Source organism: Diospyros lotus, chromosome 10 (assembly GCF_014633365.1).
Source record: "Diospyros lotus cultivar Yz01 chromosome 10, ASM1463336v1, whole genome shotgun sequence".
Taxonomy (NCBI): domain Eukaryota; kingdom Viridiplantae; phylum Streptophyta; class Magnoliopsida; order Ericales; family Ebenaceae; genus Diospyros; species Diospyros lotus.
This window is the reverse complement of record NC_068347.1, coordinates 5,159,421-5,175,278: the sequence shown is the minus strand read 5'-3', so window position 1 is coordinate 5,175,278 and position 15,858 is coordinate 5,159,421. Positions and strand designations below refer to the sequence as shown.

General features: G+C 36.1%; 1 protein-coding gene across 5 annotated transcripts; it reads right to left on the bottom strand.

The window, feature by feature from the left end:
* Nucleotides 1-337: 337 nt before the first annotated feature.
* On the bottom strand, nt 338-9,693 carry LOC127810915 (formin-like protein 3). 5 transcript variants are annotated; one of them, XR_008025606.1, is made up of 8 exons: nt 9,221-9,693; nt 5,319-5,991; nt 4,739-5,171; nt 4,430-4,626; nt 3,238-3,473; nt 1,910-2,788; nt 1,608-1,747; nt 353-942 (listed from the first exon to the last, which is right to left on the bottom strand). XR_008025606.1 is itself a non-coding variant. In XM_052350524.1 (7 exons), the coding sequence occupies exons 1-6, from the start codon at nt 9,359-9,361 to the stop codon at nt 1,922-1,924; spliced, it is 2,547 nt and encodes an 848-aa protein (XP_052206484.1). In that variant the 5' UTR covers nt 9,362-9,693; the 3' UTR covers nt 338-1,747; nt 1,906-1,921. The 5 variants fall into 5 exon arrangements, 3 of the variants coding, with proteins under 3 accessions (XP_052206484.1, XP_052206485.1, XP_052206483.1); XR_008025607.1 differs by having other exon boundaries at nt 1,662-1,747; XM_052350524.1 differs by having other exon boundaries at nt 338-1,747; nt 1,906-2,788.
* Between the last annotated feature and the right edge of the window lie 6,165 nt (nt 9,694-15,858).

Sequence of the window (15,858 nt, the reverse complement as noted above, 5' to 3'; positions counted from 1 at the left end):
AAGAGCCCAAGATGCAATTTTTAATGGGAGGGAACCATTTTCATGCATAAAAAATTCTCTTTTTTTTTTTTTTTTGGGAAAAGTGAAAATTTTCTTTACATGGCAGCAATACAACATCAAATTGGATGTGTCACAACTTATATGAGTCTAGACAATAAGGGTAACATTATTTATACTGTATTTTGACACTCATAGTAATATAAGTACTTCTTCTATGAGTTAACAATACGTCTTCACAAAATTATCAACTCTCTCTCAAAAATGCAGTATAATTTTATAAAGAAGTATCGTTAATTCATTGAAGAAGTACTTGTACTTTTGCAAGTGTCCAAACACGGTATTAAAACACTGTGTACGAATAGCATTATGGCAACAAAAAGGGGTTCCAAAGATTATCCTTTGCATAGGGTTAGTAAACAGTCAATTTTGTAAAGCGGCATCATCTGTGTTTTGCAAAAGAAGTTGTTTCAACAACTTGAACCCGTAATCTTCCAATCACAGAACAACAGCCTTAGCAAAACTCACCCTTAATCTACACTTAATGACAAGTAAAACACAAATTTGTAGACAAGCAATTGAATTCAAGTTGAATCACAGTATGGAATTGAGAGAATGTGAAAAGTCTGAAGCCCCAAAATGAGTAGCCAAATACACAGAGCCTTCAAAGTGCAACAAGATTAACCAAGTGTGCATATTGAGCAACTTGCATTTTGTACTGTAATATCAGCTGGAAAGACAGCATATATATATGCAAGCAATGGTTAAAAGCAACACTTGAGACAAACATATACCCTTTCTATAACAAAGATCAAGGACACGGCATGCTTGTAAGTTGCAGGTGCATCAAAGGAAAGAAGTTTCTGTAAGATTTGGTCCTTATCGACGATTCACTTGCACATAGATTGGGTGAAAGACACTGAACGCGAAATAACATCACATTTCCTGCATGCAATTTCGTTAAGTCCAGAGGATAAGTAACAAAAATGATGCCTAACGAATTCAAAGAAAACTCCATCCTTATCGATCACGAACAGACTAGGACAAATGTAAGACAAAATGAATTCAGATGGCACGCTAGTGAACAGCATAGAAATAACTAAACCGGCTCTTGTTCTTATTTACAGCTCTTCTACTAAAGGGGAGAGCAATTTGTTTTCATGAACAAGTACGTAATTTCCATTACCTGTAGATGCTCTTTTCAGGATGAAAACTCAAAGCTGAATGCTTTATTACAGATCTCAAGGCAAAAGACGGAGAAGATATACAGGAATATGTGTAGCATGAGACTGTTAATTCCGATATAAATGCAGGAATGTATGAAAGGATGACATCTAGCATTTGCTTCAAATGATATGATATCAGTGGTGTATCATTTTACTTGCTATGTTTGTCTCTAAAGGAGGTTGAAAATTTGATGCATTTCCAAGAATGTGTTCCCTGCTAAACTCTGAATTTTTACAAACTTCAATTTTGGTTAAAGCCTGCAACAGAAGTACCTCTCCACAACACAAGAAACAAAGATGAAATGTTAGGGGAAGTGGAGGAGGACAACCCCATTCTACCAAAGCTTGGTAATTTTGCTCATGGACATATTTAACATATCTTACAGTAATCAAGCTGGATGTGCAGCAGTTTATCGAGTGATGTCTAAACTGCTTTACCAAATTCAAGAACTGGTCGCCCTACGCCTGCTTTACCCATCTCAAAAGCCCTTCCTCGACATTGCAAACCTGCTTCATGCGCCATCCTGTTTAGTAACCAGTTAATTTTTTCGCCAAGTTGCTAGCATGGACTTAATAGTTAAGGAAATTAAGAAAAATCCCCATGTAACTGGAGCTAAAGTAAAGAAAAAAAAACAAAGAAAGAAAGAACTAAATCTGATTTTAGCCATAGAATCCTCTATACCTACATTGATGAAGAGTTATGGGGAGAAGCTCTCATCATCAGAACTGGAATCATCATCCACCCGGCGGTCCTTGATGGCCGGGAATAGCCGTTGGCGAACATCAGGCAACGGCTTCATCCGGGGTGTTTCAGAAGAAGTTGATGCGCAAGTCTCTTTTGCAGGAGTCTTCATAGCTTTCGCTGCCAACTCCTTCACCTGCTTACATGTAATGTCCAATATTTTCAAGAAATCGCGGACAATTACAAACAACCGCAAGCCTTCATCTTTCACAGCCTTCCCGTGAAAGTAATCTGATGTACTCTTGACCAGTGCCATTATTCTTTTTTCTTCCTCCAGAATCTTTGCAATCTCCTCCTCCGCATGCGGGACAAAGTTGACAAGACTATGGTGGAACTTGCTGTCTTCCTCTAAATCTTTCATCTCATTATTCAAGAACTCTCTAGTTTTTATCAGTGAGTGACCAAGCTTAGATATTGTAGATGTAAGACCATCAGAATCTATATTTGCTGCCTTTCTTACATTCTGCAGGTCATTACTTAACCCAGAAACTACCTGAAGACCGAGGCTGCGATAGTGCTCCGAGGTTTCACGAGTAGAATCCTCAACAAGATCCTCTGTGTTGATGCTGGATATGCTATTGCTCTCTCTTGCTTTACGTGCAGCTCTCACCCCTTCAGATCGAATAATCTCCTGGACAACAAAGTGAAGAAGTGTGGTCTTGCCATCAGTTCCTTTTACATCAGAAAGTTTCAAAAGTGTGTCGAGCTTGAATGCCTGGGCGCCTCCACGGAAGGTACCGACATTCATACGGTTACCAGTTTTGAGAACTGCTTCTAACAGTTTCAGGAAAAGTCTACTGTTTCTGAGCTCTCTGCATGCTACCTGCAATTTAAGATCTGACATTGTTAGCCGACTGAAAATACATAGCGCTCATACTTATTCAAGGATAATTGCATAGATTATTCTGGAAGTGCATCTATCAATGCCTGGGAATCCATGGCATTTCATTGGTCAGGATGCAATTGTGTTCTACCATATACTTGGCAAATGGAAAATATGGTTTACTAAATAAGTACTCTATCCTCAGGAAGAAATATTTCATTCGTTTTTAACATGAATGTGAGCCAAAACATTCAACAGATTTTATGATCCAGAAACTCGACATTTGCAAAAATGGCAGCATGATGGCAGCATGATGAGATGTGGGTTGCTCATAGATAAACCCTACAATAACTTAAATGGTGTGTAAATTGGCAACAATTGAAATTGGAATACAAACTAATAGGCACCAAACTGAATGAGACATTTCATGAAAAGATCAAATGTTTCACCTCTAAGGTTTCAAAAGACTCTTTAAGCGTACGGACATCTTCCTGAAGAGAACTCATGAAACACAATGATTCCATCCGTTTAAATGCAAATGGAATATCAACCATGACTTTTAGAAATCGCTCAGCATGTCCTAGATGAGAAGGATCGCCATTGTATAGCCTAAGCTTTAGCTCTTCTTCTGTTGTTGGCGCCATCTTTATCAAACTCTGGACGAGCTCAAAAGGAAGCTCATTACCTGATCAATAAAAACAGAACAATAAAAAGAAAAAAAAATAAAAAAAGAGAAAGAAATAAATCATGAGAAGTTAAACAATTTTAATAAAGAGTACATCAAAGCAGAGAATGTTTGCATCAATCAGCATGCATCTCCAGTGACAGGAGGCACATATCTCTTCAACTACATTGATTGCAGTATATTAGCCTTACAAAAGATAAAAAAAATCATTGATAGAAATGACTGGTAAGCTAGAATTCATGTAGTTGACCCCACATGGTGAGATAAAGGCTTGATATGCTGTTCTTGTTGCTGTTTGACTTGTTCTTGTTGTAATGATCAGTTAACAATATTGCCCAAAAATTTCAGTTAACTGAAAAGAATTACACCTCAAAAATGATAAATATATCCTTCTTATTTGTGGACAATGAAAATGTAAGTACCAGGTGAGAGAAAAAAAACTAATAGTTAATAAAATTACCAATCAAGGAAACTTCAGTTGATTCCTGGTGGAGACTATCAAGAAAATAAGGATAGACCGGAAGTTGCTCTCAAGTAGAACGTAAGTGGCTAAACATATCTCTATTGCAAGCCTAAACATGGTGCGCTTCTGCATGGGTAAAACTTTAGAACAATGTCCAATGTGAATATTTTTTTGCACTTAGTAATCAGTAGTTCGTACTAATATATTGTAGGAGAACAGGAAGTAATGAATATTATTCTTTTCAGGGTATTTAAGCCAATCCAGTAGAAGAATAGGTAGGAGGGGGAAGATAATGGTGGCTTATTGGCTTTGCCTGTATAATTCCCCTTACTAAATTAGAAACTTCTTCCATATTTAACAAAAGGGCCAGAGAAACTCTTTTCTGTGCACCAATATTTGTTTGTAGATATAAGTGTAAATATGTGTGTGTTGGTGGGTGTGTGTGTGTGTGTGTGTGTGTGTGAGAGAGAGAGAGAGAGAGAGAAAGAGTTACCTTCCTTTAGTGCGTCACAGACTTCTTCTGTTGTCACATTCAATGCTTTTAGAAGAATTGCCAAATTTTGTGCCTTCTTAGGATCGATAATCTGGATAAACTGGGGTGTTACATCAGATGATGAATTTTTCCGACGATCATACTTGTTCATTTCAGGAGTATATCCAAACAGACTTTCCATCATCTCCTCATTAACCCTGCAAGTTCCAAACAAAATTCAACAATTTTCTCTACAAGTTGTGGAAACCAATTCTTTGAGAAGTTAACATAACAAAAAACAAAAAAAAAAATGAAGGCTTAGTGCGTTACTGGAATGATCCAGCTTTAAGTTCATGCCAAACCATTGACTGATCAGGGTTTGCAAGAACCTTGTCCCAAAAGAATGGCTTTAACTTGGTTTTCTGACCATCAGCTTCACCAGCAGTTTCATCTCCTCCACCTGAAGAAGAATGTCCTCGATGATGTGGTCCATGAGGTCCAGGCTTAGCTAGTGGAACTGGCGGAGGTCGAACAACTTTTGGAAGTGGTGGAGCTCTGGGAGCAGGAGGTTTAGGTGGAGGAGGAGGAGCAGGCCCAGGTGGTGGAGGAGCTGCAGGTGCTATTCCTTTATGAGTTGTGGATGTTTCCTGGCTGGTTCCAGATGAAGCTTCAGATGATTGACCTTGGAGGATTAAAGAACCATCACCATCAGTTGAATTGTTCTTAACAGATGAAGTCTTGAAATCCTTGTTACTTGAATTTCCTGCATTATAAGCCTTCGGTTAATAGTGGGATAAAGGCCTGGTATGTTGTTGTTTATGGGACTTTGTTAACAGCCTAAAATATAAACAAAAACTATCCAAATCACTGAAGATTAAAAAACTTTGACAGTACAGAACTTGAAACATACCACCTAAGCCAGTGTTAAGAAGAGGTTTCTCATCTCTCTGTCCGTCTGTGGGGTCAACTTTATTGTTATTGTTTTTCAGACAGATAAAGAAGAGCACTACAGCAAGGGCGAGTATTGCCGCAGAGGCTACAGATATAGCAATAATCATATACTCCCATTCGTCACTGCTAATCTTTGTCTTTGGAGGATTCGGAACACTAAGTGGTGGAGGATCAGAATCAGGAGCTGGTGGAGGGCGTTTAACTTTGGGTGGGGGAGGTGAGACATTCAGCTTTGGCGGTAGAGGTGGAGATCGTTTCTTAGCAGGGGCTGGTAATATTGGAGATGGGGAGCTGGCAGGTGCTGGATCATAAGCTGGCTCTGCAGCTGCAGGGCCAGGTGCTGGAGCATAACGTGGTGACGCAGCTGCAGGGCCCAGTGCTCGAGCATGGGTGGGAGATGAAGCTGCAGGACCTGGTGCTTGAGCATGTGTTTGTGCCTTATCCTTACGTGACTGAAGGTACCTTCTTGGAACATCAGAGAAGCCAAAAGGCCAGTATTTATTAAACCAAGTCCTAGACTCTGCTTTGTCGCCAGATGCATGAACTGGATATCCATTTATTCTGTCAAAAATTTGAACAGCTTCTGTCCTATCCTTCATTTCTTTCCCGCAATGAATCCAAACCTGCTCTGCCTGTATGCAAATTTTCATCAAACATAATTATTAGCTATTTGGGCCATCAATTCAACAGTGAACAAAAAATTGAAGCTTCAGCCCCACTGTACGTATTAAGAAAAAAAATCTTTCAACCATGACAAATAGAAAATATTCACGACTTGCCTTTTCTTACATGTGTATACTATCACTTAGCCAACTCCACATAGTGGGATAAAAGCTTGGTATGTTGTAACTTGGCCATTTTTATGCAAAATAAACTTGTAAAGCATATAGAAATTGTGAGCTGGCACGAGCATAGGGTATTCGTATCAGATCATCAATCAGAGTCAAATAACAACTGTTTCACAACTTTATTTTTCTTTTCTTTTTTATTTTGTGATAATTACATAAATATAACTGAGGTTTGTTATAATAAGTACTTTTCATTAAAATTCATGCTAATCTTACATAAACATACCTAAACCATTTTTAGCCTAACAAAAAAATACCTAAGTTCTAAATTGTTAGAAAAAATTATGATAAAATAGTCATTACACTTTCCAAGGGTAGATAAAAGCATTGGTAAAATTGACAGTCCAAAAAAATTTCATTTGACTAATTTTATGCTCTAAAACTATTTCCTCATGGTTAACTTTTTAATACCTAAAACCCTTAAAATGATTTTTTGGACTTACAACTTTATCAACACTTCTATTATCCCTTGGAACATGTATTGACTATTTTTTAAAAAATTTCCTTCATAATTTATACCTTAGGTAGGTTTCTATTAGGTTAAAAATAGTTTGGTATGTTTCTGTAAGGTTAATAGGAAGTTTAATGAAAAGTGTATATTATAGCAAACCTCAACTATGCTTTTGTAATCTTCCCTTTTATTTTATGATTAGTGGGATATCCTTCAAGCAAGATATGTTGCATGTGCAATCAAAAATCTAGTCAAGGAAGATTGTTGTCCCTGAAACATACAACACAAGATTGCATTAATTAGAAAGACAGGTATATCTTGAAGTGTCTTCTAACTATTTGGAAGCAAAAAATTGCCACAACATGCTACATTTTCCCCAAAAATTAGCTGAGGAATTTGGATTGAAGCACTTCTGGGTAGAGAGTTGATAATAAATTCTCCCATGCCCTTTCATGCTAACATCCTCCAGATCCTGCAGTAAAACTAGAGTAGTGTTGTCCACCTGTTAACTTATATTCTGAATGAGTAGTGTTACCTCTGCCACAGTATATTATAGAAAAGTAATTGACGTTATATGTATTAAGTAATATACAGAGGTGAAAGAGATTCATGCATAGCTAATGACAAGGCAGAACTTTTAAGATATTCTTGAAGATTGTAAAACATTACTATAGCACGAAGAGATCCTTACTGGAAATCATGCTTTCTCTTGTGGCTATGACCATGACTCAATTGAATAAAACCTTTTTTTGTTAGTAACCAATTGATTTTTAGCTATATAATAATAGTTTCCCATATTTGCTTGGTTATGGGTCCATAGTTGTAAAAGGTGCAAGACACACGGAGGAGCAAAGGTGCTCGGAGCCTAAGGCGTGACGCGCAGGCACGGGCTTTTATATTTAACCTTTTGTGAAATTAAATTTAAGTATTTTTTTCCTTGTTATAGAAAAAAATTGATTAATAATCTAAAAAAAAAAAAAACCAACAGCCCATAGGCGCACAAGGTACCTGTGGTGGAGACACGTGCCTAATGGAGGGTGCCTCGCCTGAGCCATGCTGAGGCACCCTCTCTGGAGCCTTGCGCCTAGGCACACCTTTGACAACTATGATGGGTCACACTCTCTAAACCTCAAGCATGCAGTTTAACCATCAATATTCTAGAACACGATGGACTGCTACAGATATCCCCAAAGTACACATTAACCTTCTCATTTTTCTTTCTATAGATGAATCTGCAATTTTTTTATTCTAACAGCAAAGATTTCTTGGTGAAACCCAACCCAGACAAAGTTCATTTTTGAAGTTCAGTCATTCTTTACATTTCATATTTCCAGCCACGGTTTCTGGAAGCTACGATTTAAGAAAATATATATATATGAGTTCAATTGTTAATATCAAGCCAATTTTCATATATTCAAGTTATCATCAATTCATCATATAGAATTGATAAGAAGTTAAGATAAACATGAGCACAAAATTGATGATTCTTTTTGAACTATTTGGATAAAATCTAGCAAAGTGAAGCATTTCCTGTGAGAATTCTTTCCAACTTTGAGTCTGTGGTGTAAAATCAATTTCAAAACAAATGTTGTAATCCAGTCTTTTACCATCTATATGTAGAATAGAAACTGTCAAATGTTTTCTTTTATTATCTGAGTGGACAAATAAGCATTTGCAGGCTGGAGCTTAAGTTACAGAGTTAATCCATCTTAGGTGATTCTGGTTGGGTGGTGATTTGAAACTACTTTTTAAGTTTGGATAATTATAAGCTGTCTTCTTGATTTGAATTTGGCAATTTGTAAGGCTGCTAGAGAACTCAGATTTCCTCAAAGCCACTTATGCACAGCCATTTAGCACTTGTATTATAGGTCAAAGGAGTCATAATCTTGTGTTCCATTATTGAATCCAGATCTGTCAAAGCTGACAGCCAGCCTGAATCGGGAAGGCACTTATATTGTAGTTGGACAGCTCTTAGCAATTTTAGATGATAGTTTCAGCATGACCTTGGATATCTACTGTTCTCTTGTATGGTGCTGTAGAAGGTCTATATCGTGTGCTCATTGGATCACTACTCGAGATGACTGTAGGCGCTCTTTTTGGTCCCAATCATCTTGTCTACTGCCATCCACACTCAGCCAAATCTTTGATCTGCTCTAGTATTTCTGAGGTTTCTTCTAATTCCAGAACAGAAGGAAGAATATACACATATATATATATATATAAACTTTCTTTGTTTAGAAAGTTGATTTTCTTATTCAAACCATCAGCATGAAACCAACGAATTAAAGGCAACAATTCCACTGAGAATCTACAAGAATTTCAGCTGAATAACCATCATATACTTAAGATTGCTTATAAAACCATCCATAAATAGAAACAACAAAATGAATATCTGCAATGAAACCATTATTCACTCCGAGAAACCAAACACTTCCACGAAATCCAAATGTGTGAAACAACAATAGCAAGATACAATATATATATATATATATGTATATACGTATCAATACACAAAATAGGCACATTTATGAAAGAGGAAAAAGAATGAAATCAGATTGGTACCGCTTCTTGGGAATTAGCAGGCAATTCATTCCCAGAAAGGGTTCCTAAAACTTTCCGGCAGCCTCCCGAATGCACCACCACCGCCGAGCCAACAAGAAAAACCAAGAAAACAAGGACGGAACGGACTGTGGTCCCCTCCATTTGTGCTTCCCAAAAATCACCTTTCCATTCGCATTCAAATCTTGCAATGCATCCGACACTGCGCCAAGAGAAGCAATCCCCAAAGTGGTTTCGTCGGCGCCCCACGACAATGCAAGATTGCCATGAGCCGCCAATCTACAACCCGACGAGGCTCCGCATGGAATTTGAATTGAAAGTTTTGTCCCGTTGGATGGTTATGATGGTGCTGCTGAATTCCCCAGAAATTTCAGAAACCTTTTGTCTCCGTTGTTCCGTTGGATTTTGTATTCAGATCACGTTCGTTTGTGAATTGGAATGTTCCATGATTTTCGGAGGGGATTCAGAGTTAAAAGAGAGACAGACAAATGCCCCCTCAATTTCAATTTTCTTCTTCTTCTTCTTCCATACCTACTATTATTATTATTATTATTATTATTATTATTTTCTCCATTTTCCTTTTTACCTTAGGAATTTCTGCTTTCCAGTCTATTTAGAGGCTATTTGGCTTAGCATTTTTTTCAATAGCTTTTAAATTATTTAATTTTTAAATTAAAAGTTAGAAAGTATTTAAGTTGATAACGTATTTGAATAAATGTGCTTTTAAACTATCAATTATTAGTTATGTATTTGATTTAAAAGAGCTGATAAGTTATCAAATTTTAATAAAAAAATTAAAATAGATAGTGTTTAAGTTGATAACGTATTTGGATAAATGTGCTTTTAAGCTATCAATTATTATGTGTTTGATTTAAAAGAGCTGATAAGCTATCAAAATTTAATAAAAAAAACTAAAATAGATAGTGTTTAAGTTGATAACGTGTTTGGATAAATGTGGTTTTAAGTTATCAATTATTAGTTATGTGTTTGGTTTAAAAGAGCTGATAAATTATCAAAATTTGATAAAAAAAACTAAAATAGATAGTGTTTAGTGATGTAAAATTTTATTATTAAATATTGATAAATTATATATAATTATTAAAAATATATTAATACAATATTATATATGTTATATATGTTATATATAACAATAATATATATTATTATGTGTTGGTTTCTTAGAGAATGACCACTCAAGAGGGGATGAATTGAGTGATTAAAATTTTTCTCAATTTTGATAAATATTCTTAATTAATAATTTTATTAAAAAATATATATTTGATAAATATAATAAATTATATTTGAGACTAATAATAAATATAAGTCACAAGATATAACAAAAATAAATACAATGAGGCACAACACAATTTATAATGATTCGATGTCTTCACACACATCTAATCTATTCTCACAATGTCTAACCACCCTTGGGGTTCCACTAAAATAATTTTACCAAAATTTTCACATTAACTCACATTGGAAACTAGATACACACCTAAATTATAACGGGTTCTAAGCAACCACTACACCAAGATTTTCTTCCTAACTTACTTTGAAAACTAGATTCACCTAAATTTTAATGGTTTTAGGAAACATATATAATCCACAATAGTAATTTAAATATTACAAATAATTTGTTCACACTTAGATACAAATAAACAATTAAGAACAAATTATATAAGACAATAATATTTAAATAAATAAATAAATTAGTAACCTCAAATGGAGAAGTTTGGATTTGTTGTAGAAGACTTGAAGAACTTTTCTGCTCTTGCCTTGTGGCTTTTCGATGGATGTGCAATAATATTTCGAGAGTCTCGGATTGCTTGGATGCTTTGCTTGAGAGTATTTGAGAGCTTTCGGGTGCTTTAGATATGCAATGAAAGTACTTGGATACTCAAAAAATGAGTTTTGCGGGGTATTTATAAGCATTTTAACCGCTAAAGAAATGGTTAATATGAAGTTTGAAGTTCAAAAAATATTTAGACTTTCTCAAATAATAAGAAAACATGTCGCACCTTTAATTTAAAATAAATTTACTTTTTGTATGCGTAAGAAAAAAGATTTATATCATAAAAATATTTTTATTAATCATCAAAACTTAATTAATATAAGCAAGTTGGCTCAATATTATCTATTATATATATATACATATAACATAATATATATATACACGCAGTGGGCAATCTTATGGGAACAGATGAGATGAGGGTGGGGATAGCCGGTAGGGGCGATGGCCGACGAGAAGCAGTCAATGGGGCCAACGGCTACGGCAGTTATGGAGGAGGGGCGACAACGGCTTGTCGCAGTAATGGCATAACAAAAACAACGATGGCGCAACCCACCAACTTGAGGCTTTTTGCAGTGGCTCAGCTGGATAATGGCTGCAACGGTTATAGAGGAGGGGCGACAGCGACAATGGCTGTAATAGCGGAGAGGCGACGACGACATGTAACACTCCAATTCCCGGGAGCATTAGGTAACATAAGATTTCGGGAATATAAATTTTTTTTCAAATAAAAACCCATCACAAAAATAGTTCCCTGAAGATCCCGTTACACCTTCTCAGTATATCAACTATGAACCATCAATAAACTAAGACAGGTTCACCAACACAAATGTAGAAGATAGATTGAAACCTTAACAAGTTATAACTGAAACCACTTTATTTATAATATAAAGTCAAACCAACACTTACAAGACGTCTTCAAAATAAACAACATTATTGAAAGCGACATATTACAAGCTATCAACTAATCGCTGTCACTCCTTGGCAATTTCTTTTCCTTTCGCATCGCTGCCTTCACCTGGAACGTTTGAATATTCTAGGGACATAATCCAAATTAGATGATGAATCATCTAAGTGAGAGTTTAAAACACATTTTTCATGAATGAATGCAAGACATGAAATAAACCAATACACCCGGCAAGCCTTAGCCCAAGAGAATCCCACGCGCTTATTCTTACCATGGGAAAAAGAGCAATTTCTCTAAAAGCTATTCCACCATACCGATTCGACGACACGACGCGATTCTAGCTTAAATGGGGCTACCAACGCATCTCACCAGAAAACGTTCCCACCTTAAGCATTCAGGAACCACCATCTAGTCCCAACTCCAAAATTTCATATGGACCACTTAGTCATCCTAGTGCAACTTTCCTAGCTAAACGGCCTGGCACGAAAACCAAGGTGGTTATCCTGACATGCACACTAGCATCAGATGCCCCTATTATTCCGTCACGCCCTTGGAGAATTACGACTACACTATCCAGACAATATCGTAGGCTGACATCCCACATGAACAACATAGTATGGACCACCTAGTCGTCCTAGTGCAACTTCCTTGACCAAACGGTTTGGCACGGAAACCAAGGCGGCTATCCTGACATGCACACCTAGCATCAAATACCCCTATTATTCTGTCACGCCCTTGGAGAATTATGGCTACATTATCCAGACAAGATCCGAGACTGACATTCCATACGTACACACAAAACTAAAGACAATGCCACATTTCACAATTCAATGCATCATATAAACAACAGTTTTATAAAATACAATGCACAAACGTTTAGGGACGAACCTCCCTCATAAAACCAACCGTCACCAGTTATCATTTGCATGCAACAAAACCATTTTGCATAAAGTCACAACACATTTAGATAGAACAAACACCAAGTTTTTAAGGTAGAAGCACCCGCAATAAACCAAGTTTTGGGGGCGAACACTCACCTCGACATATTCGAATCGCCTCGATCCTTGTGCACCACCTCGTTTTACGTGCTAAAACACAAATACTCGAACTTACAGTTCAACCTCGAACCAAAACACTTCCTAAACACCATATTTAATTAAGGAGCATTAAAATCCATTTTCCTCAAATTTTCCTTAATTTCCTCTATTTTCTCCCATTTTTCACCTCGGTAATTTCAAAATAATTATTTTCTCAACCATTTTCCAAAATATTTCGATACAATAAATTCTCAAATAATGAAATAAAAATTCTAGAAATGAAATTACAAAAAAGCCCCTTGTCACGCACCTTCATGCGCTTGGTGCGTGGATGCAAGTAAAGACTGGCGCGTGGCTGCACGCGCCATCATCTGATCCAAAAATTCGGTCGCCGACAGTTGCTCTGATGGCCATGAAAGTGGTACCCCCTTAAAGCCCTTGAAGAATCGATCCTGATAGTGCAATTTGTAGGCCGAAACAACACCAAAAAGCCCTCCAAAAATTGATTTATAGGCAGCCCTAGCGGTCCACCTCCCACTCACGGCCAAGCTTCGAATGGCCACCAAACTCACTCAAAAATGCCTCAAAACGCTCCCAAAGTGATCCTTGATGCCTTGCTACCAAAAGCCCTCTATCAAAGCTCCCAAAATCGTACCAAAACGCGGCCAATTTGATGCCAAAAACCTTGAAGTTTCGGCTACTATTTATACCCAAAAATCGGCCACTTTTCGACCAATTGCCGGCCATAGCTTAGTCCCCAAGCCTCACATAGCCGGATACCACCTCCCCAAAGCCACCCTCGGCCATCCCATCACCTAAAACGACGGCCAAGTGCGGTGGCAGTGCGGCGGCCGAAATCCATTGCTATGTTCACATTGTAACTTTCCATTTTTTATACTTTCACCCCTGTTTTCTTCCAATTCCATTTTAGCCCCTACTATGATACCCCTGATCTTTCCAACACCATCACTAAGGCCCACAAGATTAGTACTTTTCATTTCACCCTTGAAACTCTTGAAAAATTACTGTTTTGACCTCCATCGGGCAAAATTAGAAAATTATACTTAGGCCTGATTGATCGTTTTGACCCTAAATCCATTCGTTTCAACCCGAAATCACTTAAGGGTTGTTCTATACATAAAATATTGGTCCTTGACATGCTCTGTTGACTTTTCAGATATCTCTAACGTTGATTTGGTTTTCTCAGCCCGGTCGACAGTTGTGCCAAAAATTGTTCCCGATCCAATTTCTTTCATTACTAAAAATCATAATTCGAATCACTCATCGATATTATACCATTTTCCTTGACTATCTAGGGTCCACCGTACTCTCTTTGACTAATTCGATTGTCCAAAGCTGCGTTAGTGTACCCCATAGTCTCACTTTTTCGTAAATTCCATTTATGCCCTTCATTAAATATTGTTTATATCTTCAAATCATTCCCGGGTATTACACGACAGCTTTTGGAGAAGATGATGGGAGAAGAGAGTTTGGGGAAGAAGATGCAACGGTAATGGCGGTGACACGCATGTAAATATGAAACTTATTTGAGGATAAAATGGTATTTTTCTTAGTCAACTCTCTAGCTTTTTTTGGCAAATGCTGTTATAGCATCTTTAAAGCTATATAGCTTTAAAGCTGTTAATTTTTGCCAAACACTTAATTATAAAAAGTTATATAACTTTAAAGCAGCTTATAAGCAATCAAACCGCTAAGCCAAATAGCCTCTTAGCATTGTTTAGTGTTGGCAACGGGATAGCACAGGCTTATCCTGTTCCTAACTCCATACCTTATGTCTCGTCCTATACCTTAATGAGAGGAATTTTCACTTAATTTCTGAACAAGATGTCCTTAATCCTAAATTTATATATTCATATGTATAGAATAGATAATATTTTTATATATTTTTTGTGTTTAATAAAATAGATAATATATTTCTTCATAAGTGTAATATACATATGTATAAGTCGGGTGGGAGTGGAATGGTATCGATTGAAACATAATTAGAGATTCCTTGAATTTGACTTGACTCAATCTCGATCAAACAATTTTTGACTCCACCTCAACTAGGATAGGGTAGATCTCGTAGGTTCAAGGTATTTTGCCAACAGAAGCATTGTTATGTTGTAATATTGATAAAATAGTATTTAATAATTGAGAATGGTTATAATAATTATTTATTAAATATCATTTTTATAAAAAGTTAATAAAAGATTATTATGTTGAAAAACACAACAATGACATATATGTCGTATGTATATGTGAACTTGTCCAAAGAATGTTTTAACCACAGTAACAATAGAGGTTTACAAGGGCGGAGGCAGGATTTTAGTTTAGTGGGGGGTGAATTTAAATATAAAAATATAATTTTAAAAATAAAATAATAATAATATTATTAAAATAATTATTTTTTTTACAATTATTCTTCACAACTTTTATACTAAAAATTATAATTGTTTAAGAAAGTTACATTGATTATTTGAATCTTTAGACTCGTCGTGACCACAAAAGGCTAGTTCTTAGACGAATTCAATAATAAAATAGTCTTTGCTCTAACTACCTGAATAAAATTATTTTAATATTTTAATTTTGATTCATTAAGGTTGTACAGTTGTTTTGAGCTTAATTGCTTACACTATCATCTCTGGCATAAACTTAAAGTCTTATCTTTATTGAGAAAACCTAAATAAGAAGTCACATGACTTATTCTTTAGTGGAAATGGCAAAAAGTAACCACTATTCAAATATAAAAATCGTTTCTAACCCCTTTTTTTAAAAAAAAATATTTTTGTACTTTCAAACAAACTAATTACATGATATAGCCACTTTACCAGATTTGACCATTATTTTATTTAAAAAATCAAAAAGAAATAAAAACAACCACAACAATAGTCAAATAGTAAAATAC

Coding starts and splice junctions, on each gene's coding strand:
- LOC127810915 (XM_052350524.1), bottom strand. CDS start 9,361: ATGGAGGGGACCACAGTCCGTTCCGTCCTTGTTTTCTTGGTTTTTCTT. Junction 5,172..5,318: donor TCTTAACACTGGCTTAGGTG/GTATGTTTCAAG, acceptor CTTATAATGCAG/GAAATTCAAGTAACAAGGAT. Junction 3,474..4,429: donor CTGTGACGCACTAAAGGAAG/GTAACTCTTTCT, acceptor TTTATTGATCAG/GTAATGAGCTTCCTTTTGAG.